Source organism: Plodia interpunctella, chromosome Z, assembly GCF_027563975.2.
Source record: "Plodia interpunctella isolate USDA-ARS_2022_Savannah chromosome Z, ilPloInte3.2, whole genome shotgun sequence".
Taxonomy (NCBI): Eukaryota; Metazoa; Arthropoda; class Insecta; order Lepidoptera; family Pyralidae; genus Plodia; species Plodia interpunctella.
The window spans coordinates 13032383-13060050 of NC_071324.2; the positions used below are offsets into that span (position 1 = coordinate 13032383).

Here is a 27668-nt window from a genome sequence, read left to right on the forward strand (position 1 = left end):
ATGTAAGTTAGGGTAAGGTTGTGCGAGAGACTTGTTACAAAAGCGAGTGGACCTAGCATTGTTATATATATATATATATATATATATATATATATATATATATATATATATATATATATATATATATATATATATATATATATATATATATATATATATATATATATATATATTATAAAAAGTGAAAAAAAAATTAAAAATACTCAAATTACATGTACTTGAAAATAATCTTTGATCTGATCACGCGATTATTATATTAAATTGACATTTTTACGATGTAACTAAAGTCGTAATCATAAATTCTCATACTATAGTTAGATAACAGGGAGAATTGGCTATACAGACAACTTTCCTAAGTTTCCTGAAAAGAAGCCTATATCCCCGCAATATAAAGCGCTAATTTGGAAAATTAAAACAAAATCATATGATACTTATTACGACATTGTTAAATATATAAGGTACTGTTATAAATAAAAAATTACTTGTAAATAAATAGTTGTTAAAAAATAATTAAATCGTAAAGATATTTTTTTCACTAAAACTCTTCGAGCGATTCCAAACGCTCTCAAACATAAAGCATACAAAAACCTCACGAATTGTAAAGAAATTTACAAATAAAAATGGCGACTGCGTTATAGAATCAACTTGCTAAGCTGGTGCGCACTTACATTTAGAGTTCACGAATGACGACGATAAGAATGATAATTTATAATAACTTCAAGCAAATAATTTATATTACACAGTTTGTTGCACAAAAATATTTCGATAAAATATATTATTTAGTTTTGTTTTTACCATGCGCCATGATGTCCCTGTAGACGTAGGTAGGTAGGTACTAATTTTTTTTTTTAAAAAGAAGTGTGCAAAGACGATAAAATGTCTCTTAAAGCTCACAAATGGAAAAGCTTTTAGTTTCAATACATCGGAATGAAAAAGTAATGAGCTTAAAATAAATAGTAAATTGACTTATGATTTATCATAATTTGGGTTTCAAAAAGTGCAAAGTGTATAGTTTTATTAATATATTTTTTTTAATTTTTAACTAAGACTTTTGAGTGCCTCCTTTTGACGACATCCATATAAGTCCGTGTGGCATGGAACTACAACTTACAATCATTTTCACTAGACAACTGTTTCTAAACGAGTTCCACAATACAGCAACATGTAGTCCAGACCACAATGGCTCACAGGACTGCGAACGCATTCATCCTAATCAATTTATATATAAAGACTTGTTTTTAAACCTAAATAAATCTGTATTCAACCTTAACTAATAAACATATTAAAAAATAAACATCCTTTTTGTCGAAACCTAGGAAGGGCCACTCGTTAATTAATACGACAATAAATAATAGGATGTAAATAAATTCTTGGTATGAATATTAAAAAAAAATAGAATTAATATATATATATTATGTAAAACCACGTTAATACCATATTATGTATTATGAGATACCTTAAATGTAATTTTTGACACAATACATTTGAATTTATCAATTAAACCTACTTACTATATGCGATTGGCTACAACCCTGCGATCTAATATTCAGTTGGGACAACCTTATGTGATGTTATCTATATATACTCGAAGCGAGTGACCCGTCCGAGATGGAGACTAACATCAGGTAACGCGACGCACGTAAGCCTAAACTAAAGATTGTGCTCGGCTTCGGTGGGAGCGCCGCCGAACATTACGCGAACGAATAAATAATATGTCACGTGATTTGAAAATGCAGATCAAAAGAATGCGCGCAGGCCCGCCTCGCCACAAATAGAAAAAATCAGCCCGCGCGCCCCCTTCGACAATGGCACAACTCTCGAGGCCCAGCCGCTTTGCGACCGAACCACATAAAAAAAAACCTCTCTGTACATAAAGCTTACAAAACATTACATAATAAACAACGGCGAATATAAATCGTTATCTCATTGTAACAAAGAACGGTAACGATACAAAGGCCGGTGCCGAAACATTTAAGAGATTTTTCAATTTCGCTTTGTTAATATAAACATAAAAATAACTTTAAAGCATTAGGTGTAATGAGTGTTGACTCGGCTACGTCACGTAGCAGTATTCTTTGGTAAGCGACGCTGCGCCCGCCCGCCGAGCGCGCGCCTCAACAAAACACTAAGCGAAAAGAACGCTAGTCGCATCACAACGTTCAATTTCGTGGATCACAACTCACAACAACTTATAAACGGAATCACTTGGAGACGCGCGCCCGTCTTGAACGTAACCCTTTACTTGTTCGCGCGTTTGCGATTGCGGTTACGTTTCTTTGGAGCGGGCGGCTGTTGTTCGGGCTACGCATGACGTTTCGCGTGCAGCGCGAGGTGGTCGGAGCGCGAGAAGCAGCGTTCGCAGTGGCGGCAGCGGAAGGGTTTCGCGCCCGTATGTTTGCGATAGTGGCGCGTCAGCTCGTCCGAGCGAGCGAATCGCCATTCGCAGCCTTCCCACGAACATTTGTACGGCTTTTCTCCTGAAAATAAAAGAATATAGTGTGATTAAATTTACCCCCAACACAGATTAATATTTATTAAATAAGGTAGTAAAACTCTTGTCTTTGTTATTTGAAAGAGGGTAATGACGGTGATCGAAATGTTTAAAAAATGAACTAGCCATATAATTTCCAATATGCGATAAATTACTATTTGGCGCCCTAGAGCCATGCCACGTTGCGTTGACGTAGCGCGTTGCGGCTCCGTTATTTTCCATAGGTTTTTGCAATAACGTGCGTTGGCGTACGTCGAAACTACATACTATTTCTGCGTTGTCTCAGTTGTCTATCAACGGACAATAAAACGGCGACAGAGCTCGTCTGAGCATTGGACAGAACTCTTATGGGTCCTCCAAAAATGCTAGCATCAATATCCTGACAGTAGAATGTGTGAAGATTGACAGCGCTGTCTGTTTCTGGAGTAAAATCTATTTTAATAAGTACTTCAAGGAGTACCTACTAATTCCATGTTTGTATGAGACTGGTTGACGACGCAAGACGTTTATAGCTAATTCGAGCTCCGTTGTTTTCCATAGGTTGTGACCATGGATTTAGTAAGTATTACGGAGTATCTACTAATTTCATGGTTGTGACACTGACGCGCTCGAAACTTCATACAATTTCTGCGTTGTTCGTCATAGTTTGTCAAAACCATAGATTTAAAAATCGAAACATAGAAGCACGACTGACCAATGGGCCACGCTCGACCTACAACGCAAACAAGAAGGAATTGAAAATGTCCTTACCTGTATGGGTGCGTTTATGCGCTTTTAGGTGGGAGCTCTTGGTATAAACCTTGTCGCAGGCCGGGAACTCGCAGCGATGGACGCGGCGGCGGGGGTCGGCCGCGTGCGCGTGGACGAGGTGGCGCGGCGGGTGCGCGCGACGCACTGGCGCTGGACTTGGCGGCGCGGGGCTCGGCGGCAGCTCATCTGAAACATCCATATGCCTCGGTGTTGCCATATCGAATTCACACTTTTTGGGGTAAATAAACGGAGTAGTAACTTTATTGTACGAATAATCTTTACATATTATAAAACAAAGTGCACTGTCGCGTTTGTTCGTGATAAACTCTAAAACTACTGCACGTATTTTCATGCGGTTTTCACCGAAAGATAGCGTGATTCCCGAGGAAGGTTTAGGTGTATAACTTATTGTGTTTTTACCCGAGCGAAGCCGGGTAAGGCCGTAAGTACATAAATTGAAATTAATACAAGGTATAAGTGCGCACATACCTAAGAGGTTTTTGTTTGTTTACCGCTAGTTTGATTACGAAAAAATAACAGTTTTTTCATAAATAAACCCCTTAGTAAGTTAGGATTGTTTATTTTCACCCATTGAGTTGGGAGATATTAGTATAGATTTTAAATATTATGTAAATCTTCGGGCTATTTCATTGAGGGAGTTGGAAACACCAGTCATGCTCGTGTAATTTTATTGGTTTTCACTAGTTGCGCGGAAATCTCTGTGAGGAATAATTATCATGTTTTGGAAATGGTTGTACGTACCTAGTGAAAAATTACTTCGAATTGTAAACGGCTATTGTGTTAAAATGTGACAGTTCCAAATATGAATATCCTTTATTCCGAATTTGAATAAGATAATAGTATTTTTTTTAGTTGCGCAGAAGGACGGTATTTATAGATTATGATTTACAATTAAACAAACAATAATAAAATATATTAACGCTATTTAAATTTAAATAATGTGTATTCAATAAATATATCGGAGTATTTATACATATACTAGTGATAAATGGACTGGCTTCTCGTATAATGGAGTTAGAGTGGCATTAATTCAGGTAAGTATTTCGACTACATACACATACTTGAATTTTTTTGTTCATTTAAATTTATACATATACAATTAACTTATAATAAAACAGTACGTGGACAATGTCATAAAATAAATATGAGGCGTCTTTGTGGGACTAATAGAAACCAAAACAATTACCTATTATTGGAATTTTTGTCTATCTCTATGTTTGTTTAAACATCACGCAAATTTTCACAATTGTATAGCAGATGGACTAACGTAAAATCTAGTGATTTTACGTCGACGATTAACTGTCTAAGTAACGTATCGCGTTGTAACCTATACTAATAGTTTACAACGCGATACGTTGCTTAGAACCCGAGATAATAACAAAAAACGTTATGAGCGGACACACGTAATAAACGCGTGCAAAGCCGCTGCAAAAAGCTAGTTTATTATATTTGATACACATAGTCGAACCTTAAGATTATTATTTGTCATTTGTCATAATTATTTTCTACGCCAGCCTCTCTATCACATGAACATTTTCCCAGACGAACCCAGTGTGCTTTTCCACTTAACAGGAGGTCCAGCGCAAATGTCTGTGTGCTTGTGATATTTTTCTGCTATTTTGGGTGTTTTGTGCCAGTTTTTGTGTTCGTTTACATCGGAACCACAATAGTGCTTAGTTCACTAAACACTATCCATTGATTTATATCCGGGATAAACCGCATTTTGGACAATAGGGAAACGCAAAGCTGAAATACATGGTGCATCTCATTCTTTCCCAATTAAATTGTAATTGGCATTAAGTTAACCCTTTAAGATTAGATGTAATAATTTGTTCAAGTGCTGTTGATTCTATGATAAATAAAAATAATAAAAATATCATCAAATTTTCGAAGTTCAGGTTCCCCTTTACTACTTTTCCTTCTGCACTTCGCACAGCCATAGACATAATTTATAGATCCTAGACTTGACTACATCAAGCCAGAAATTTGTGGGTCAGCGCTCGAGATCGACGTCTTCCTTGACGATACCTTCTTCATAGTTGTATTCCTCATGGCTGAGGGTCGTGGTCATTACGTGGGATGAAACAAACACAACAACTTTCTTGGCATTATTAATGGAGTGGTTTGCCATTGCCTTCTCCATTTCACACACAAGTTAATAATCAACCAGTGTGCAGGTTTCCTCACGATGTTTTCTTTCACCGGAAGCAAGTGGTGGTCGATGAGAACTACTAGTCAGATTGGTATACAATGTCACGTGGCGCGAGTAGGATTCGAACCTGGGACCTTTCGATCCACAGGCGGGCGTCTTAACCATTACACCACCACCGCTTCTACGACGATACCTAGCCACCATTTATTTGGGTTTGTCTGCAGACAAATATATGCCTAGTTTGTTCTTCGTCTTTTATTTTCACACACACACAATCACACATAAATATTTACTTTGTATTAAACTAGCGACCAGCACCATCATCGCACAGTATTATGCATGTTATATAAATATAAATGAGTGATTAAATAACTAATCACTCAATTAACTCACAAAATTAATTTTAATTTGATTTGAGGTATTATGATATTGTTATTATATATATATATATATTTTTTTGTATTATTGACAATTTTATTAATTCGACACTTAAATATTTGTACGCCTATTAAGGCAGAATGCAAGTTATATTCATATCATGACCACCTGATTCTGTATTCTGACAAATAATCGAATGATTTGATTTGAAAATCCACTTAAAAATATTGGTTACGTAGTTTTATAGATCTAAGCATAAATTGGGACAGACTGACAGCGAGAAGCGACCTTGATCCCGTACCAGAATCCTATGGAAGACGAAAAGAGGCCTTTGCCCAGCAGTGGCATGTAAATAACTCTCACCTAGTCTAGGTTCTTCGTCCTCGCTCGGCGGCTCGCTCTTGACCGCGGTGATGGTGAACATATGCGTGGTGGTGGGGGGCGAGGGCGGGGAGGGGGGCGAGGAGGTCGCCGACCTCGCCCACTCCTCCTCCTGGGGAGGGTCGCGTTTCCTGCCCCGCGGCTCCTCGCGGAGGTATCTCGCCATCTCGTAACATGTCTGGAAATTGAGGCCTTTATTTATTATCCATAAAACATTACTAAACTTTTTAATAGGACACTAAGTACAAAGGTACTAAATTCTTTTTTAATTTATACCAGTATTATAAAGAGGTAAGCGTTTGTGAGTTTTTATGTTTGAGGCGGGTAATCACCGAAACTACCGAACCGATTTAAAAAAATTCTTTTACCATTAGAAAGGTACATTATCCGAGATTGCTATAGGCTATATTTTATCTCAAAAATCCCACGGGAGCGAAGCCCCAGGCCACATCTAGTCTATGATAAATTACATAAAAATCATTGAGTCGCGAAAAAATATTGGGCAATAAAAAACGTATTGTTATGATTAGTATGTACTAATTAATATCATCGCAAATGTAATATTAGCAGCCCGTCCCGGCTTCGCTTGAACAAAACCATTATAAATGTTACACCTAAACCTTACTCAGAAATCACATTATCTATTAGTGTAAACCGTACACAAATCCGTCCGGTAGCTTTTGAGATTATCGCGTTCATATAGACAGACAGATAGACGCGAAAAGCGACAGGCTGAAGTTAAAAGCACTGATTAAAGTATGTACTTTATTTATTTCTAGGTTCAACGAACTTCGGCTTCAACTAGCAATGGCAGTGAGGCATCAGGTAACAGACCAACACACAGGCAAAAGCCAGGAAAAAAATCGTTATCTTTTTCGTTTGTGTCGACTTTTGCAGCGAATATGCTGTAATTAAAACTTCTTTTCAAAACTTGTCATTTTAGACACAAGCTTTTATTGTCAATCATGTCTGTCATGTGAGTAAACCGTTGAGGAGTTCCCTCGATGGTTGCCGATCGTAGACCATCATTCTTGCTTATCATCGTCACAATAATGCATTGCATTCGGAATTAAAGCTGTGTGTATAATTTCAAGAACGTTTTACAATTCCCTCGTCGGAAGCAGATTCTGGGCGCACAATCAGATATTAATTCAGATGCATATCTTAATAATACATTCGAATAAAAACTAAACGGCTAACTAATTTTTTTACGAAATGGCTACCACATATTTGTATATGTATACACAATTTCAGCTCAATCGGTTGAAGTTTATTCGTTTCATAAAATATTGTTACAAGATTTTAACCGAACAAAAAATTGTTATTCTCAAAAATACTTTGCAGTTACATTTATACAGGGTTATGGGTATCTAAGGCATAACCTTCCAAGGGCGCATAAGGTACATAGAGACTAACATCTTTTGTTCTACGACTTTGTCTAAACGTGATAAATATAAAAAAATCCTTTTTTTAGTTTTAATGTCGTTTCTATAAAACGTTAACTCTATTCCGCTACATAACGCTACTGTACTGTCTCGTGTTGCTTGGAATTACATTGAGTTAAGATGTGTGGAATCGCAAAGTAGATTGTATTTATTTTTATATGAAAAGAAAAACTACAAATCATGAAAAGTCATACAATAAATGTTGATTGTTTTGACGTACCCAAGTACGTCAAAACAATCAACTTTTTTACTTAACAAAGGTTTTGCGTTTGATACCAGAACCCTGTATACAATACATACACGACTGCTTTCCATTCAGTTTAGTTTTATTTTAAATTTCGAAAAATACACATACATATAAACATATATATATTTTCACCACACTTGAATGGTGAAGTCCTTCCCAAGGTGATTCGTTTCTACACAGTAAGCCCCTCGGTGGGCTGGTCTAATACCCCGACGACTAATTAACACACCCAACAACTTAACGTGTTCAAAAAATACCGAAAGCCTAAAAACAAATTGACCCTTTAGAGAAATTCAATGCCAGTAGTTTATAGCTTGTGAGAAATAACTATTTAATATAAAAATGTACGTGAAAAAGTGCCTGTGAAGATCTAATGTCTGAATAAATAATTTGAATTTGAATTTGTGGATCACAAAATATTTTTTGAACAAGAATACCCCCTCATTTTTATTTCCCACTCGATTATATTCGTCAATTTTATTTTGCAATTTGCAATTAATTATAAATAATTATAGTAATAACACACTTTGTAATTAATATTCCATGTAGGTATTGAACACATTTTAAACTAGACATTATTTCATACAAAAATAAATAGAGACATCTCGTAGCAGATAATAGAATTTTATCATACACGTCTAAAACCGCCTCCGTACTGGTACTATATCGGCAATTTCAGACAGATTGAGGCGAGCAACGCGTACATTGCTCATTGCGTAGTTTCTATGTGCGATTAACCGCAATAAAAAACCAGGAATGTATGTCGACACTGCCAAAAAATAGCGTGGAACCTGCATCAGTAGACAACCGTTAGATGGTGCAATTTGTAATGCCGACTCGCCGAACTCGGACAGGTGCCGACCTGAATGCAAGTACATTGCGTGTGCTTTTATTTTCCCTAATTAAACAGCAATGTATATGCAAAATCCGCCTCGATCGGCGAACTGATCCTCGATAGCGTGGAGCCGGTATAATGCCTCATTGCTCCGTTGCGACGACGCACTCAAATATCGGCGAGGAGTTTGCCCGATTGCGGCGAATTAAAGTACAGCGTTGACTCATATAGCCATTTGCCTGCTTTGGCCGATAGTGAGTAGCCGACGGCAGCGAGAAATGCAGCGGTTGTAATGCTTACAAAAAGCAATGCAGTTCATAATTTTTCATGCAATACTCGCTAGATGGCGTAGATAACAACATCATCGAAAAACGGCAATGTACATGAGACATTGCCACTATTTGGCGAAACACGTTTCTATCGTCCGAATCGTGGTGAATGGACTAACATTGATTTTCCATTACTTTAAGAGACATGCCACATTGCTCCGTTGCGCTCCGTTGTCCTCCGTCACGTTGAGGTCCGTTGACAGATCGATGTTGAAATTCAAAGCACGTCAAAGTACGTTGACTTGTACGTTGTAAAAAACAACGTAGTTAAAACTCCGCGATGCAGCAATGGGACATGGCTCTTATAGAAATCTCACATAAGTACGAAATTTTAACCGCATCCGTTTCAATTCATCTATTGTGTATTGTCATAAAAGATTCTACGAAAGTCAGTTAAGTTACTTAGAAAGAAATGCGCAGCGGGCAGCAGCTGGTCTTATTTATATAACAGTTATAGCTCAGCACACAAAAACAATCGCTTTTACTTGCAATGTAGTGTCGCATCATTCGCACCAATGCCATTGTGCGCAAAAAATGCATTACAAAAAACTTCAAAAATTTATTCTTTTTCGCTATTTGCGGCTCATACGTTCGTGAGGATTAGAATAGAAGAGACAACAAGACAGAAATAAACAAACAAACAAACAAACAAACAAACAAACAAACAAACAAACAAACAAACAAACAAACAAACAAACAAACAAACAAACAAACAAACAAACAAACAAACAAACAAACAAACAAACAAACAAACAAACAAACAAACAAACAAACAAACAAACAAACTCGACCAATCTTCATGGAATTTCGCACAATAATAACTTGTAATAACTATATATAACGCACTATGATACAGGGGCCATAGCATACAAACACGAAATTTGAAATGTTCCAAAATTTTCTTTTTCTTTCTTTCTATTATATGAAATCAATCTAAACTCGTGTTTTTATAATTTCATATTTTTATGAAAGTTGACTTTAGAGTTTAAATCTTTGTATAATGATCCGCCTGGATTGTTACATACCTATATTATTCTTTTATCTATGATCGTACCTACCAATAATCTATGTATGAATTATCATAATCATTCTAAATATAGGTATCTATTGTATCTAGATTATACAAATTTCTTCAACGGTTGTATTTATATCAAAGTATTTCCTATGATAATATAATAATCCGAAGAACACTCACGTGCATAATAATATGCTTGCACTATGCTTAATTTCAGCTCCACACTGTCGCCGAACTGGGACACATACCGACGCGAATGCGTGAATATTGCGTAGTTAGTACGAGTGCTTTTATTTACCGCAATATAAAAACCAGCAATGTATACCGAATCCGCCAAAGTTTGGCGAACTGTTCGACGACAGTGTGGAGCCGGCATAAGACGTATATATTTGAATACACTTAACAGCACATCAACTGATCCAAATTCATTGCAAACTCACCGCTATTACCGCGCCATAGAGGTTTATGCAGGGTAACTTGATGTGCTGTTGACTGTACATAAGTAAACATTGTTATGCTTTCGAGAACTCCCTACAAGCCCGGAGCAAACTCTCAACTAACGGATGTAAACGTCTTTAGTAGTTTAATGTTCTATAAGTAGTTAACTACCTTGTGGTTATTAAACTGGGGTTGAAAATGGGGTTACCGATATATAAATATTGGTAACTAGCTTATGCCCGCGGCTTCGCCCGTGCTTAAGTAATGCGTACGCAAACTTATTGTCATTATTTTGTATTCTAAGCAATACAACCTGCATCAGATTTTAAGTTAGATCAACCTTTACCCCCATCCAATTCCATCCAGTAGATTTCGCGTGATGCGCGAACATACATACCGACAAAAAGACAGAAAGAAATTCTTTAAAAAAAGTTGTTTTTTCTCTGTTAGTCTCACAAAAATCTAAAACAAAGCCCTATTTAACCTAAACCTCTCCGGGGTCTTTATTTGTTTAAACTTTGGGTATTGCACAAAACACAACAGACGACCGACGATTCGACAGCGCGCGGCGCAGTGGTAAAGTTCTTGCCACTGAACCGAGAGGTCCCAGGTTCGATCCCCGGTCGGGTCATTATGGAAAATGATCTTTTTCTGATTGGCCCGGGTCTTGGATGTTTATCTATATATGTATTTGTCGGGGTTTTATCTTATTGGGTCTGTTCTTAGTATTTTATTTCATGTTTATAAATTTATCACAGCCACCCTCTTGCCTCGCTAGCTTGATCGTAATGTTTACGCGTCAAAGTGTTCGAGCGGATTTGGAATTTTAAAATTTATGACAGTAGATCCAAATGTGCCAGCGCAGACGAAATACATCGAAAGAGATTCCAAACAAAGCGTAGCTGGGTTACATATTTGTTATAAAATATAGTTTCGTTGAGTTAGTATCCGCATAGTAATAGTATACACGTCTTAGAAGTCAAGTCTCGAACTTACTTTGGGGCTAGCTCAATCTGTGTGATTTGTCCTAAGATATTTATTTATTTATATTTAAGTAATACATACAATAGTTAATTTTTATGCTTTATTTGAACGCGATAATATTCCATTAATTACCAAAAACCGCAAACGCGTGAATGTATTCGGACGTAATGTTGAACAAATGTACCTATAGACACTTACCACATAATCACACACGAAAACTAATTAACATTTGGTTAAGTAATTTTCAAAACGAAACGAAAACTAATTAAAATTTGGTTAAGTAATTTTCAATCACGAATGTTTTATTAATTTTCTCATATTTTCAAGTGAGTTATTAGTAACACTGGCATTAAGTCGCCAAAAGGCATCTGAAACGACTCCGTAACGACGTAAGCGTGCAAGTAGTCGCATACACACTAGTGAACTTAAAAAACTGTTTACAGGTGGTGTGCAGGTTTCGTCACTATTTTTCCTTCACCGAAAGTAAGTAGTGTTCTATTATACTCGCATGAATCAGATTCGTATACATGTGCCACAAGTATGATTCGAACCTGGGACCTTACGATCACAGGTGGACGGTGTTAACCACTGCACCACCAACGCTTTATTGTATTAATTCAATTTTATTCGTTCAATGGGTAAAATATGGGAAAAAAGAAGTGCTAATGATAAAAAAACTATTAATAAAACGACCATTTTAATAAAACACAACTACAGCATAAGCTCGGCGGGGTCATTGCCCTCTCCCAAGGTCCAGGTTATACCTTAATACCGTTATAGCAAGCCAGCACCCTTGAACTTTACCTGCGGCCACAGTCAACTTTTTAATGACAGCAATAAAGTAGAAAATCAATGGGCACAGTGCCACAATAAAATGGTAGGTGTTACCCTATGCGAAAAATATTATACGAATTTCTAGTTGATATTTAAACGAACGCTGTTAAAGACATTTGTACTTTCGATTTTTTTTAAAGTCAAATTTTAATTTTATGTAGCAATTGTAGGTAAGTCATGCCACATTGCTACGTTGCGCTCCGTCGTCCTTTGTCACGTTGACATCCGCTGATGGATCAACGTATAAAAAGGTAGAATTTTCCTGAAGTTCCGACGTAGATAAACTCGCGTCAATATCAAAACCTATATAGGGCACGAGCGCGCTGCAACGTGCTGTTTCTTCACAACGTTGCAATAGATGGCTCTAAGCGATTTTATTTTCCTCAAAAACAATATATATTATAATACGTTTCCGGTAACTATATACGGATTATAATTAAATCGATTATTGTAAATACTTTTGTTTATAGTAGAACTATTAAAATATATCTTCAATATGTTTAGGAACGGCAAGATTGATATATTATTATCGATATCTATAATCGTAAACCTTCAGATTAAATTATGAAAATATCATTTTCTTTAGAGAACTAGCGACTCGTCTCGGCTTCGCTTGGGTAAAGCGAACCTAAACCTTTCTCAAAAATCACAATATATATAAAAAATAAGCATACATAGGGACAGACAGACAGCGGGCGACTTAGTTTAGATATCCTTGTCGATGTCTGTAAATTATATAGCTAAGTATATAAAATGTCCTTATTTGACGACCTCGGTGGCGCAGTGGTAAAGTGCTTGCCTCTGCACCGAGAGGTCCCGGGTTCGAACCCCCGTCGGGTCATGATGGAAAATGATCTTTTTCTGATTGGCCCGAGTCTTGGATGTTTATCTATATATGTATTTGTTATAAAATATAGTATCGTTGAGTTAGTATCCCATAACACAAGTCTCGAACTTACATTGGGGCTAGATCAATCTGTGTGATTTGTCCTAATATATTTAACATATTTATTTATTCAGTGTACAAAAAGCGATGGAACAACTCATTCCGAAAAATGCGGGCATTCAAATGAGTTAAAATTTATTGCATATTCATATTGAAATGAAAATCACCGATGATTGACGATGAAAGGAGAAATATCCGGACTGGAACCAATTTAAACCGGTTTTAAATAAATGCCACCGCAGTGCAACAGTGCAATGCAATGCAACCGGTTGAAGATAACCGCTTAAAAATTGAGTTACAAGATACAAAGCGAGCAAAATGATAAATAAAAGCTTGTACAATCCCATCGGATTTATTTTATGTTTTTAATAAATTTCTCCATCACGTTCATTCAATGTGGTATTCGTTCACTTACCGCGTGTGAAAAGGAAGTGTTTTGTATTCAAGTCATTTCAAGTGCAGTCGATGGGTTCCCGCAACTGAGCAGTTAGTGCCATGTCGGCTCAGGTTACAGAAACAAGTGGAGATGGCTTCATTTCGCTACGGCCATGTTTTGCTTGTTTATTTAGTTTTGTTTTTGTTGACGTTATTATTAATTGACGTTAATAATGTTTTTTTCTCGGGTTTTGCTTTGCTTTTGGTCACTACAGTTTGTTTAGCATTCTTAACTCGTAACAAGTGAAAATACGCAGCCTTTTCTTAAATTGTTTATTATACATATTAGAATCATTCTTTGCTAATTCTGCATGTGTTTAGAATTTATATTCGAAAAAAATGTCGGATCCGTCTTGGCAAAATATTGTGTTGAGCCGTTGACAGAGCGCTACGCGACGGTGCAGTGAGGCCATGAACACGACCCAATTCAGGAACATTGTATGTTTTATTGAGATAGACATTTTGCGCATCAACAATGCTGTTGGCCACTCGTCTGTCTAATTTTCTGATATTATATTACTAGAATATGACGCTTAAAATAAGTTTTCAATGCATATGCAAGAATTGGGCAGATATATATCTGCCCAATTCTTTTATCTTAACCACAGTTGATTACAAGCGGTTATTCATTCCTTCGTGTATGACTCACGGACAATGGCGTCATGCATTTAACGCGAGAAGCTGATATTTTACATTTTTGTAGACAGAGAAATATATAATGTTATTAATACACATACCGCGCGAATTTGTTGGAAAGCGGCCCCTGGGCTCCGACGCATGATGGGTGAGGCAGAAACCGGGTAAACGCTCGCACGAGAGAAGAGATTCATACACCTATCGCTATATTTTATCTCTCAGTTTTTCCCGAAGGTTGACTTGAAGAAAATGATTTTCGAAATATATCGCTCTTTGTATAGTACGAAAACCTCTCCTGTGCGGTGTACGCTATCTATATTACATTATGTGCTAGCCACAAGGATACAGTGTCGAATCGAGTGGCACAGCGTTCAGTCGCCCAGTCCGGCTAAATATTACTTTTTGTCCACTCGAAAACAAAAGCAGTGGTCAGGAAAACAATTAGTTTTGGACAAAAGAGTGACCTAACGGATGCACGGTGGGTGACGCCAAGCAAACAGCGTGAAGGATCGGTGGCTCCGTGAAATTGGGTCATTCACCACAAAAAGTGATGGTGCCCCCCTGTTACCTTTGTCGTAAGCTGAGGGGCACATTTTTATAAAAAATCCTAAACAAAAATACTGTGACGCCCAGTTTTACTTTGATTGAAAATCCATGTGCATGTGGTCTGAGGGCTCACTTCTTGAAATTCTCAAGGTTGAACGTTGGGCAGGTAGACTTTAATAAAAGCATAAAAATTTCAAAGGTTTATTTATTACCTGAACCCTGGGTTTCGGGACTTCACAGCTCCGAATGTAATCGGGAACACGCGAGAATGAGAGTAATATAAAAAAAAAACATTCAAAAACCCTACTCTTTTTAAATCATTTAAAACCTAAAAATAACATATCAGATCTCATTAACTAAAGTGAACCTACAATCATCATAATAATACGTACATAATACATACGCGATTTTATCAACAGATCCAATATTTTTAGAAACATAAAAGAAAAAAAGTTCGATCGGGACAAAAAACCGCGCGCAGTCGGTTCTGGAAGCTTTTAAATAATATTACTTAAGCTTTTACATTTTAAGAGCTTTTGAAAATCTATAGAGTTTATTCGTGGCCGGAAGTTTCTCAATAAAAATACGAATGCAAAAGTTATAAGAAAAGTTATTAAATTTTTTCATGAATTCGTCATGTTAAAATTCAATTTTATGTATTTTTCTATCATTGTTGTCTTGGTGATAACCTCGTGCGCACATAGGGATATTATTTTTTGTATTCTGCTTTTATGTAGGAAGATTTACATACAACTAGCGGCCCGACGCAGCTTTCTTCGGATAAAACCATAATAAATTATTCACCTGAACCTTCCTCAACAATCACTATCTATCGGTGCGGTAGTTCTTGAGTTTATCGCGAACAGACAAATTCAAATTCAAAAAATTCAAATTCAAATCATTTATTCAGAAATTAGACCTTCACAGGCACTTTTTCTCGTCAATCTTTATATTTATAGTTATTTCTCACAAGCTACAAACTACTGGCATTTCGGAACGACCACTGCTGAGAAGAAATGCCGAAAGAAACTCATTTGAACAGTGTTGGTCCCTATCATGCCAGATCGGCTTACCATTATTGTTTCTTACAATGTTTTTTTTTCTTTCTAATAATATATAAAACAGATGCGTCACAGGACTTTGTTTCATAATATGTAAATATTAACATATAGATAGACTTGTGAATCACAAAATTAACTAATGACAAGACAATACGAACGACACTGGTCACATACTAACATATAAAGTTTCCCCTCTATTGTGGTCGAGCTTCGCGATGGCTGACCCATGCGTCAACTTGTGAACGAATGCTGCGATAGGAAACAACAAATGAGTTTCTTTCGGCATTTCATCTCAGCAATGGTTGTTCTGAAATGCCAGTAGTTTACAGCTTTGGTAAATATAATTTAATTTGGAATATGACGTGAATAAGTGCTTGTGAATTTGAATAAATTTGATTTTGATTTTAAATAGCCGTAGCGTATCGAAATGAAGCAGAAGGTTTATGAATTAATTAATCAATGACGTCTTTGGGAAAAGGCTCCGGTGAAGTTTGTTCTCCGCTTCTTCTTCACCTGCGCTTTGGAAGACAGGCAGTTGATTTAGTTTTAAGTAAATTTTTGACGTCAATATGTGATTCATCACTTACATCACTTATTAACGTTGACGACGGATGATATCACGAATTTGAATAGAAACAACAAAATTTAAGACACAGGTAAAACAAAAATATTAACGCAGACTTAATATATCAAACTAGTCTATGGATTCCAACCAAGAAAAATACACCAGACAGAATTTATATGTTTTATATAATCTAAATTCAACAAAAAAGTATTCTTTCCTACACAAATAGTTGCTGTCCGTCCTTGGAGAATAATGTAGTATAACATTCTTCTCCGAGGTGTCAGTAGGGTGACCACGCGCAAATTGAAATAGGACATGTATTTGCATTCGGACACCATTATGACAAACTACCTACTTGGTGGTACAAAGTAAAAACTGAAATATTTCGTCGTCTTTGTTCGTTTCTCATTTTTGTGTGTTAGGCTTTGCGGTTGTTTTGGCGACAGACGCAGCGTCGTATGCTTCTGAACATGCCATTTTAAATACATAGAAAACAATTGTTGGCTGCGTATACTCGTAAAATAAAATATATTAATGTGGGAAATGGAATGGAGTGAGTGAGAGAGAGGGATGCAGGAGTGAAAGGGATGGAAGTAGAAAAAGGACAATGGGGGATTCGGGCGAAAGCGCTAACACGCAATTATTATTGTTCGGTGTGTTTGTTTTAAAATAAAAAGTGCTGCCTAATTGGACTTTTACTCTGAGCCTCCATCCCACATTAATGTATTCATTTAATGAAACACGATAATGAAATGTCACTTTAATTTATTGATTTTATTTATAGTAACAATTGTTAGGATCTTGTCAAATTCCAAAAACTGCGGTATATAATGTATTTTATTTTTATATTAATTGGGACACATGACAGAGTTCGTAGCCGCAGATTTTCTTTTTTTTTTTAGAATAACAACCTTATAAAAAAAAACTACTTGTGTTGCCAGCAACAACAATAACATTTAGTATTTCTTTGTCAGCACTCGTGAAGTCACTAGTGCCCGCTGTCACATAAGCCTCTTAATGAATATAAATTTAATTGTTGTCTAATAAATATGTCCAATAAATTAATGATCAAATAGTTCTTAAAACTTGAAACTTAATTGAAATACCAAATATTTCCCATATTGAAATGGTTTCAGTTAATATCAGTAATAAATAAACATTTTAAATTCGAGCTGTATTTATAAAATGTAAAGTTCATACTTTAATTCTAATGGAATACTTACGATAATTTCCTGAACCAATATACCGTAACATAAACCATATTTACAGCGTTACATTTTAGGTTATAAAATTAACTTCGCGTCGCATGTACTACAAAATTGTGTGATTAATTCGCGCTGCAAAATTTACCAAATATTTTCCTTTGATTATAATACATATATAGAGTGCTGTGGTAATTACAATGCAATATTGTGATTGGGTTAAATAGATAGACATAGACAGCAACGAAGCGTCAGATATTGCTTATAAAAATGTATGCACATATTTATAAGCAAAATCTGACGCTGATAATAAAATACCCTTTTCAAATATACTTCGATATCGTTGTTAAATCATTCGACAACAATAACTAAATATATTAGGACATAAATAAATATATTAGGACAAAACACACAGATTGAGCTAGCCCCAAAGTAAGTTCGAGACTTGTGTTATGGGATATTAACTCAACGATACTATATTTTATAACAAAAACATATGTGTATCTACACATTCAAGACCCGGGCCAATCAGAAAAATATCATTTTCCATCATGACCCGAACGGGGATCGAACCCGGGACCTCTGAGTTCAGAGGCAAGCACTTTACCACTGCGCCACCGAGGTCGTCATAGCAACAGACGATTAGCGATCACGGCGCAGCTGTTTCAACTCATTGCCGCCGTTGTTAGCGCTATAGTGGCGTTTAAATCATTCTGACAATGGTCGGTCATTGGATGGGTAGCGTTATGTCATCGGTCCCAGTTGTATTTATAATCGTACAAACCCGCCAACCCGCAATTGGCCCGCGTGTTGGGCCATGGCCCATACGTCCATAAGAAAGGCCTGTGTCTAACAGTGGGGACGTTTAAATGGTTGTTGATGATGATTTCAGGCAGTGGAACTTGTCCGGAAGAATCTATAATTCAAATATTGTTGAAGAGTGTTGACAAGCAAAGAAAGCGCAGCTTTTTAAAAAATATATTCATGGAAATAAAGTTTCTGATGGTCCAATCAAATAACAACCGCGTGAGGAATCAAATCATATCACCCATGTACCAATTGATTGGCTACTGATTATATGAAGTAAAAAAAAAAAAAGATTTTTTTTTCTTTTAACAAAGCATGGTCATCCTAGCGTTATCCGCTGCGCATGACTGACTTTCTCAACCGCCTTTCCCAGTTTCTCGAGTTTACTATGGGAAAATGTTAGTACAGTTAGCAACATGATAAGACTATTATTTTACGGACAAGAATAAATAGCACTCAAAGAAGAAGACGCAAGACTAAAATCAATTTGTGTTCAAAGCGCACGTTAAATAGAAGGCTTATTGGTGGAACTGATATTAATATCAGATATGGACAGAGAACATACAACGATTCCTATTTTTAAGTCCTGTCCCTTGATTAACCTTCACAATAGGCCCGGGAAATAATGCAGCAATCATAAGGTATATGCATTTTCTTCTGTACATATCAAGAGAGGAAAACTGGCTCGATTAGGAGACTAACAAATGAAATTTATTAAAGTCAGTCCATAGGCAATTAATATATAGCTTAAAATGAAACAATACTATATTGTAATATTTACGTACATACATCTTTCGTATTCTCTATTTTGGTCTACGAGGTACATACATCACAATTACTAATTGTACGCCGCGAACTCAGACCTCGCGAACACAATATTTTTTTTACAAAATTGTGAATAATTCAAAAATGACTGAACCGATTATGATGCCCCACGAACTTAAAAATTCTTTTGGCATATCCGACATACCTTTTAAATTTCATCAAAATCGGACCAACAGTTGGAAAGTTATCGCGTTACAAACAAACATACATACAAAAAATGTATTTTTGCCCCAAATAGAATGTTACAACTCGCTCGGTCAATAAAATAGGTTCAGTGCTATACCTATATATGTTTAGGTTGAGCAACCGTTCTACAGCTTTTGAAGTTAAATTATAAAGGGACTCGGGTCGCCCCAATATTGGCACTTAGGACATCGCTTTACAATGGTCTATGGTTTCGTCTTCAATGCCACATTCAGACTTTGGGTTACTATCTGTCTTGCAATAGTCCTAACAGAATGGTGGCTCAGCTGCAGAGCCCGAGATGCAGTCAACTGTCATTAGTTCGGCAGGGCTAATAAAAATAATTCAAACTAAATATAACATGGAAGACTTTAGACACATTAATCTTTCACTAGCTACCCGACCCGGCATCGCACGGGGTCATTTAAATATAAACTCTCCGGGAATAAATAGTCTAAAACGGAAAACTTCACCAATATCCGTATAAAGCGTAACAGACAGACGGCCACTTTGTTTTATGTATATTTAGTGAAGATTTCTAAAGTCCAATCTCCACAGAAACAGGTCAAGCTATTGATTTGTAAAGCTAAATTCACGATAATTGTCTGTTGGTTACTCGCCGAGCCCCGAATATAAAGCCTATATTTTGGTTATTTTCACTACTCACTTTACATACGACCGAACCTATTGTGCCGATTCTTATGTGGAAAAAAAAGAAAAAAAAAATCGTTCCCATTTAATGTGAATATTCTAAGAACCTACCTTGAAATGATAAAATCAGACATGTATTCGTAATATGGACTGAAGTAAAGAAATTTCATTTATTTATTTTTAAATACATTTGACCATACTGTCCCGTATTACGTCAATGTCCGCGATGAAATAAATAAGAAACTAATTCGCAGAATGTAACTCTGAGGTTGTGACTGTGACCTGAAAAAAACCTCATTCAAAAAGTCTTTGAAGAAAACGTACATACGAGTAGCTTAGTCGTTAGCCCCGACCGATTTTATATAATGCCATCTTGAGTATAATAACTGTTTACCAACAAAAGCGTAATTATTATTTTCCTCATTAATGAGTTTACCCATGTCAGATTACGAATTCCTAGGATCAATATTTTTGTGTTCTAATTGGCTATCACAACCAAAGTTATGGAAAAGATGACCTTAGTCTTTGGTAGTCTTTTTAATATAATTTTCATACAACCTTTCATGCTCCATTATAGTCTTTTAGAACGTGGTTCTTTAACTACATGCATACCAAATTTCGTCAAAATCGGTCCAGCGGTTTAGCAGTCAAGACGGAATCTGTCTGGCGGACGTCTGTCTGTTCCGCTTTGACAGACTTTCGCATTTATAGACGTTGTGACAACCCTAACAAAAGCGATTATATAGTTCACAATATCTGGAAATATTAATTCCGTTTGCTCTAATTTCTGCAATCACTAATAATCGCACCTCGGCCAGCAGTCGATTGCAGCTCAATCGACCAGGCGTGTATTTACTGATAAACATTCAGGCAAACCTCAAGTAACCGGCATAGAACTTTTATGAACGGTAATAACGGCGATTTTGCAATGAGTTCGGATAATTTGATATTATGACTGTTCTTGTTCATAAGTTTACAATAATGGCATTTGCAGGATTAGTAGGTTAACCTGTAAATGTGCTTATGACATAGTTAAATTAGTCATAATTTCGGATATTATTCAATTAAAATTTCTTTATTCCATTTGGGTTGATGTAGACTTGATTGAAGTCTAAGATCAAGTGCAGTAAAGATTTAAAAATTCGTATATACTCGTAAGTAATGATTACCATCCACTTTACGTAGCTATGATTCGAGAAGGGATGTGTAACGATCCAAAATACGCAAGAAATTAGCGCCGTGGTATCCAACCAATAATTTTTTGAGATTATTCGATTAGGACCGCGTTTTTTAGAAAATAAATTTGGTTTTCTTGTACATCCGGTATAGTAAATTCATTTAGCTTTCTCCCCGCGGTCATAATTAACCCCAAAAAAAGACCAGTATAATTCCCATTCACCCTAGACACTGGTAAATTAGGGGCTCGTGCGCAAAAAGTCTCTTTCGCAAAATACCCTCTAGTCGTAAAATTTTTCTTTCTGATAATGTCTTTCTCGCACAATGTCTCATCGCGACGGGGAGTTTTGAAAAAAATCTTTCTGTTTTTGGAGAAAAGAGACATTTTACGTCTACGACATTATGTGAAATAGACGTTTCGCGCCTGAGCCGAATTAGGACAGCAGCAAAAACTACAGTCTGACTAAACCCATTCAGAAATAGTCTTCTCTCACTCTCTCTCTCTCGTGGTTGCACTCTTCTCACGAACCAAAAATATGTAACATCATAATCATTCTAATTGTAACTAATATTATAAAGGCTAAAATAAGTTTGTTAGATCTTCACGCTCATCTACCTAAACTTTCGTATAAAATATATTCAGAAGTATAAGTATAAGGACATAGGATACCTTGCATCCCGAAAAAATAACTGTTCGCGTGGGGAATTTACTCGCGCGAAGTAGCGGGCGAAAGCCAGTTGAAACATAAGTATTTCTTGTAGCTATTTTGGGAAGGTACACAAAGATAAATTAAATCTTCACAAACCGGCCGCCGCTCCCACTATATTATTAGGATAAATATTCTATCCATTCGTCTGAAGTGCGCCAATCTATTTCACAAAGGATTTTGAGTGCACTTTATTCAACAAAGAATTATCTACGGCTTCGAGCTGAAATGTATTAAACTGAGCCGTTGTCTAGGGTTATTAAACTTAATCTAAAAGTCATTGTTTTCAAAACTTAATCTTTCATTCCACTACAGCCCCAAGTCACATTTTCTTTTATTAATAAAATAAATGTTATTGAATATTTGGCTTTGATTTTGCGGACGACTGCATCTCTCTTTGGGAATACTGTTCGGCACCATGATTCCAATCGCCGTTTATAAATTTCTTCAACAATATATTCTTTTGAAACTATCAATTTCGTGTGGCATTTAAAGATTGTACAACCAGAACATTTAACAAATTACAGATAAACAACTGGTTTAAGATATGGCTTATTCCACCAAATCCCAAAAACCGTTCCACTTCAACTCTAAGGTGTTTATTTGTGTGTTTCCACTTCAACCCCAAGAAGGTTTTAAAAGGAAGTGTTGACCGTTATATTTATTTCCCCAAAATGGTAAACGCTTGATATTTTACCTGAAAGTAATTGTTTTGAAAACTTCAAAGTCCTTATATTCTTTCCACCGCAGCCCTAAACTCCTAAACCCCAAGTTTAGTGGAAAAAATATTTATGTGACTTTAGAGCAAATATCAAGCGCTTATCATTATGGGGAAACGTCAGTAAAAAGTAAATTTACAGTGCGAATTAAACACTGGTTCAAGTTTAACTATTATAATAAAGAGATACTTTCCTTCCACGTAGACGAACTCACGGATAAAAGCTACAAATAAAATGTTTATTACGAAAAACCACGCACCATCAATTCCCTTTAAGAATTTATCTTCACATTATAGAGTAGAAAAATCTGAACAGTCATTGCAAATACTTACTACACTCGAAAACGTAAACAAGCTTAAAATAAATCAAAAAAGGCATACAAAGAATACAGTTCGCTTTTATTTCACACATTTAATTGACTGCGGTAGGCAATTAACAGCTGTGTACCAACACTATGAACTGTAGCTTCTCTATACTGTGGCACGTAAACGCAACAGTAGGCAGTCACAGACTATGCGATCATGAACGGATTCACAGATGGCCAACATGTTACATTTCTAAAAAAATATTTTTAAAATAAAATGTTATTTTTAACAAATTCTAACATTGTAACATAGATTTTAATTATTTAAATTTATTATGAAACTATTTGATAATATCACAAAAATCATCACCCAAGGATTAAAACCTTGGACATACATACATACATCGAATAAGTGTTAAAAAAAATAACAAAACCATTACAGTATTTGCAATTTTCATATAAGAAAGTATTATATTGTTCATTTGTTCATTACACTATAGAATATAGAAAATGTACATTGTATATTTACGAGAAAACATATAATAGTTTATTAATTATGAACTAAAACTAAATTAAATTTAAAACTAAAACTATGTATAAATATATTTTCAAAATACAGTTAACGTTGACGCAATGGTCACACATTGTCAAAAATCTATGGAACAATTTTCTTTTCGATTTGACGAACTAGCCATGAGTCGAGAAGACGACAACAAAAATTACTAGTAAAATACGCGACTGATTAGGCACACGAGGTTGTCTCTTCTGTACACAGCATCTTTGCTCCGTTATCTCAGAGATGAGTCAATGTGTTAGTCATCGCCAGCATATGTAGGTAAGTACAAACTCAATTAAAGGTACAACGTACTCTAGACCGTTGTGCTATAAATTAGTGCCATAGTTTAGCCATGGAGTGCCGCTTATACAATTATAGTATTATTAGATGTTGCCCGGGGCCTCTCTCCCGTGGGAATTTTGAGATAAAATATAGCCTATAGCAATCTTGGATAATGTACCTTTCTAATGCTGAAAGAATTTTTGAAATCGGTTCGGTGGTTTCGGAGATTTCCCGCCCCAAAACATACTCACAAATGCTTACCTCTGTGTAATAATAAATAGTATAGAAGTAAAGATGTGTGTACACGAAATGGGTTGTTTCTCTGGCATAATTGCGTGTTCCCAGTTACATTCGGGGCTGTGACGCCTCGGAGTCAGTAAAAAAATAAAGCTTACCATTTTGAAAATCCTTAGGTTTCTCGACTTTTTTTCTGACGTCAAATCTCTTAAACCATAATCAACAACATATATAAAACTCGTTACTGAGTGACTGACTGACTGACAGACAACGTACAGCCGAAAGTACTGGGCGAAGGAAGCTGAAATTTTGTGCTTCCTAGAACATTGTTTTGTGTCATGAATAATTTTATCCCGAGTGTTCTTAGCCATGTTTCATGAAAACCGATTCAGCCGTTCAAAAGTTGTAGCGAAATGAATATTGAAAGTCGAAGATTTTTTAATTTGTCAAACAAATAAACTTGTTATAATAAGTAAGAAAAGTTGCTGAATAACATACGTAGCTATGTCTTACGAATAGACAGACATACATGACGAATCTACAAGGGTTTTTGCCCTAGTAGGAACCCTATAAAGAAACTCTTCTGATTCCAGGCCTAGCTTTTAATTGCCGTGAAATTGCCTACACATGACATAACACAGCGCATTTGTTAGTCGCATACCTGTATGTCTGTATTTACTATACCTTTATATATATAAACATAGCCACTATCAGCACGACAGGGTCTGTCTGTAATGATGTTTGTATGTATATTAGCGATTGTTACGTGCGCGGCATTCGAGGTCGTGTATTTAAAGGCTTGTATTTATATATTATGCAGGCGAATCATATTAGGTGTCTTATAGTTTAAAAATGAATAAGATTTTAACTGAAATATCACTATTAAAACTCGCTTACGCCTTGTACGCCTCGTATTTAGAATGCCTCGTCGAGACTGAATGAATATCGCCATAGATATAAATTGTATCGCATATGCAATGTCTGATGGTGCACCGAGGATCATGCAAATTATATTGTCATCCAAACTAAACGTGTATACAACATTTTAGCTCAATCGGTTAGAGATGTCGGCATCAAAATTTAGTAGCAAGATTTCACTCGAACAAAATATCGTTAAAGTACACACTTTTTTCTTTATGGCCTGTGAATGATGTGTCCCACTGCTGGGCAAAGCCCCCCTTCACGTAAATTGAAGTAAAACATAAACACTTGTAAAAATATACAAAGCATACTAATACTGTCCTTACTTCTTATGTGCATATAATTCCAAAATGGCCTATATTCCTATCACAGATTTGTATGTGTTGTACAAATTCAAAATTCTTTATTCAATATAGGATGATATGTACATCACTTGAATGACGTCAAAAAATTACTTCAACTAAGTCTACCGCCGACTTCCAAAGCGCAGGTGAAGAAGAAGCGGCGCAACATACTTCACCGCGGTCTTTTCTCCAAGGACCGTCAATTATAAAGGTCTTATACATATATTAAAAATTAAGACGACGAATTTACATCATTATTAAAAATGAAAAAAATTAAATAAAAAAAGTTGTACATTTAAAAAAAATATATATTGAAAATTCAGTCACAAAAACGGTCCAATAAACTAATAGTAAAGAAACTTTTTCACGAGTGTAGCTAAATAGTTATACGGCTAGATGAACTGAAGACGAACTCTTATTGCACCGTTTACAAAGAACTTATAACAAGTATTCGAACATGAATGAGCGTAAAGGCGGACTTAACGCAAATGCAATTTCAAATGATCAGAACCTTGATACAAATATTAATAATTTAACAAAAAAATAAAAAATAATATATATTAATTGTAAGATACATTGTGTTATCATGCGATGGCCAAGTCGATCTATTTTTTTAAAACCTAAAAATTTTAATATTGATATGATAATAACTTACGTAGTAACTTCAGACAGAAGGTCCCTTAAGTAGGGATTAAATAAATTAATCGACTTGGTATTACATGGATCTCACAACTTTTTACGGTAGAAAAACTGAGCCGCGAGACTTTGGTTTTTTACAGCATATTTTTGATAACATCATTTTATCCAGATATTAATATTTTCATAATTATACATTATAACAGTGCGCGAAACTTGGCAGTTCATATATACATTGATGGCTTGTGGTATAAAAACCGTAATATATAATGATTTTTATGCATAACTTGCTTAAGAGTCAAGCCCCATTGCTCAGAGTTCTGTGGACGCACTTCAAAGCGTTCTCTTAGTTGCATATTCCACTCAATCAAATGGATTCTGTTATAGATTAGTTATAATTAATATATACGTGAATACATCGCTTTGCGGCTATTAATAGATGGGATTGTCAATCACAATTTAATTTGCGTACCAGACACTCAATATACCGTACGATAATATTGCAAACGCTGTAACCCACATAGATACATATATATATAAACACTAGCTTAATACAATATTATGGAATAACATACAACGAGCGTTACACCCTTGAATACTTAATATTATAATAATATATAATTTTTATAAATAATAAATATTTTCGGGTCGAAAGCAAGCCTCTTCGATTTAGTCGATACCAGCAGCGGCCCCCATAATAAATTATACTCATAAACCTTCCTCAGTAAACACTCTATCTATTGGTGAAAACCGCATGAATATCCGCGTAATAATTTTTGAGTTTATCCCGTACAGATAGACAGACAGGCGCGGTAGAAGACTGTTTCATAATGTAAGGATAATAATGTTGAGGATACTCATTACTAAGGCACAAGTAGGTTGGTAAAAGACTGTTTTAATACACAAAGTTAATATAACATAGTCCCTTATGTGTTCTTCAAGTAATATTCCAGCTTCTGTGGTTATTACTTGCGACGCATTTGTATAACGATGAATTTTCTCACGCTGTCACGCTGTCTGCTCAAGTGAAATTAATCCTGCATATTGCACGTCCATTACTACGTGAAAAGTAGTAAAGGGCGATATTAAAAGTCTATTCTACCCTACCGAATATCTTAGAAATCTCGTACATTTAAATTGGTATATTTTTTTGAAGGAAATTAAAAAAAATCTCAGGTGATTTAAAAATTGCCTACCCTGTGGGAATCATGAGAGTTCTCATGCGATCGTCACATAAACTTTACAAATCTTAGCGAGTTTGTAACATTCAGGAATCATAATGGAAAATTTGATATCAAAAGTGCCCGCGACGGTCTAATAAAGGACATCATTTACACTTTTACAACAAACAACAAAACCCCTCTTTTAACAACTATGCAATATAGATTGTGTCCAAGCAAGCAAAACAAATATCAGAATAGTACAGTCATCACCGGAAAACAATTGTTTCTTTACCACTTCGTTTACAATCCTCGCGATAATATAACATTTGTTTGTGGTTTGCTTGACCATGAACGTGGCGAACAAGCTTTAATTTTCGAATAAACACTATTAACTAATCCATCCATACAGAGTAGAAAACTAATTCCATGGTAGAAAATGTAATGTTTAAAAAAAAATGACATTTTT

The 27668-nt window shown here is 35.7% G+C and overlaps 2 protein-coding genes across 2 annotated transcripts in view; one reads left to right on the forward strand and one right to left on the reverse strand.

Annotated features, from left to right (window-relative positions):
• Positions 1–205: 205 nt before the first annotated feature.
• LOC128682858 (Krueppel-like factor luna) overlaps positions 206–27668 on the reverse strand; it is a 76189-nt gene continuing 48726 nt past the window's right edge. The window contains exons 2-4 of the mRNA XM_053767814.1: positions 6156–6351; positions 3242–3427; positions 206–2477 (exon numbers count right to left, since the gene is read on the reverse strand). Coding sequence (XP_053623789.1) covers positions 2302–2477; positions 3242–3427; positions 6156–6351 — 558 coding nt within the window. The 3' untranslated portion in view covers positions 206–2301. The remainder of the gene's footprint in view (positions 2478–3241; positions 3428–6155; positions 6352–27668) is intronic.
• LOC128682856 (probable cytochrome P450 303a1) overlaps positions 3971–27668 on the forward strand; it is a 108508-nt gene continuing 84810 nt past the window's right edge. Inside the window, exons 1-2 of the mRNA XM_053767811.2 lie at positions 3971–4296; positions 6953–6998. The gene's annotated coding sequence lies outside the window, so the exon portion shown is untranslated. The remainder of the gene's footprint in view (positions 4297–6952; positions 6999–27668) is intronic.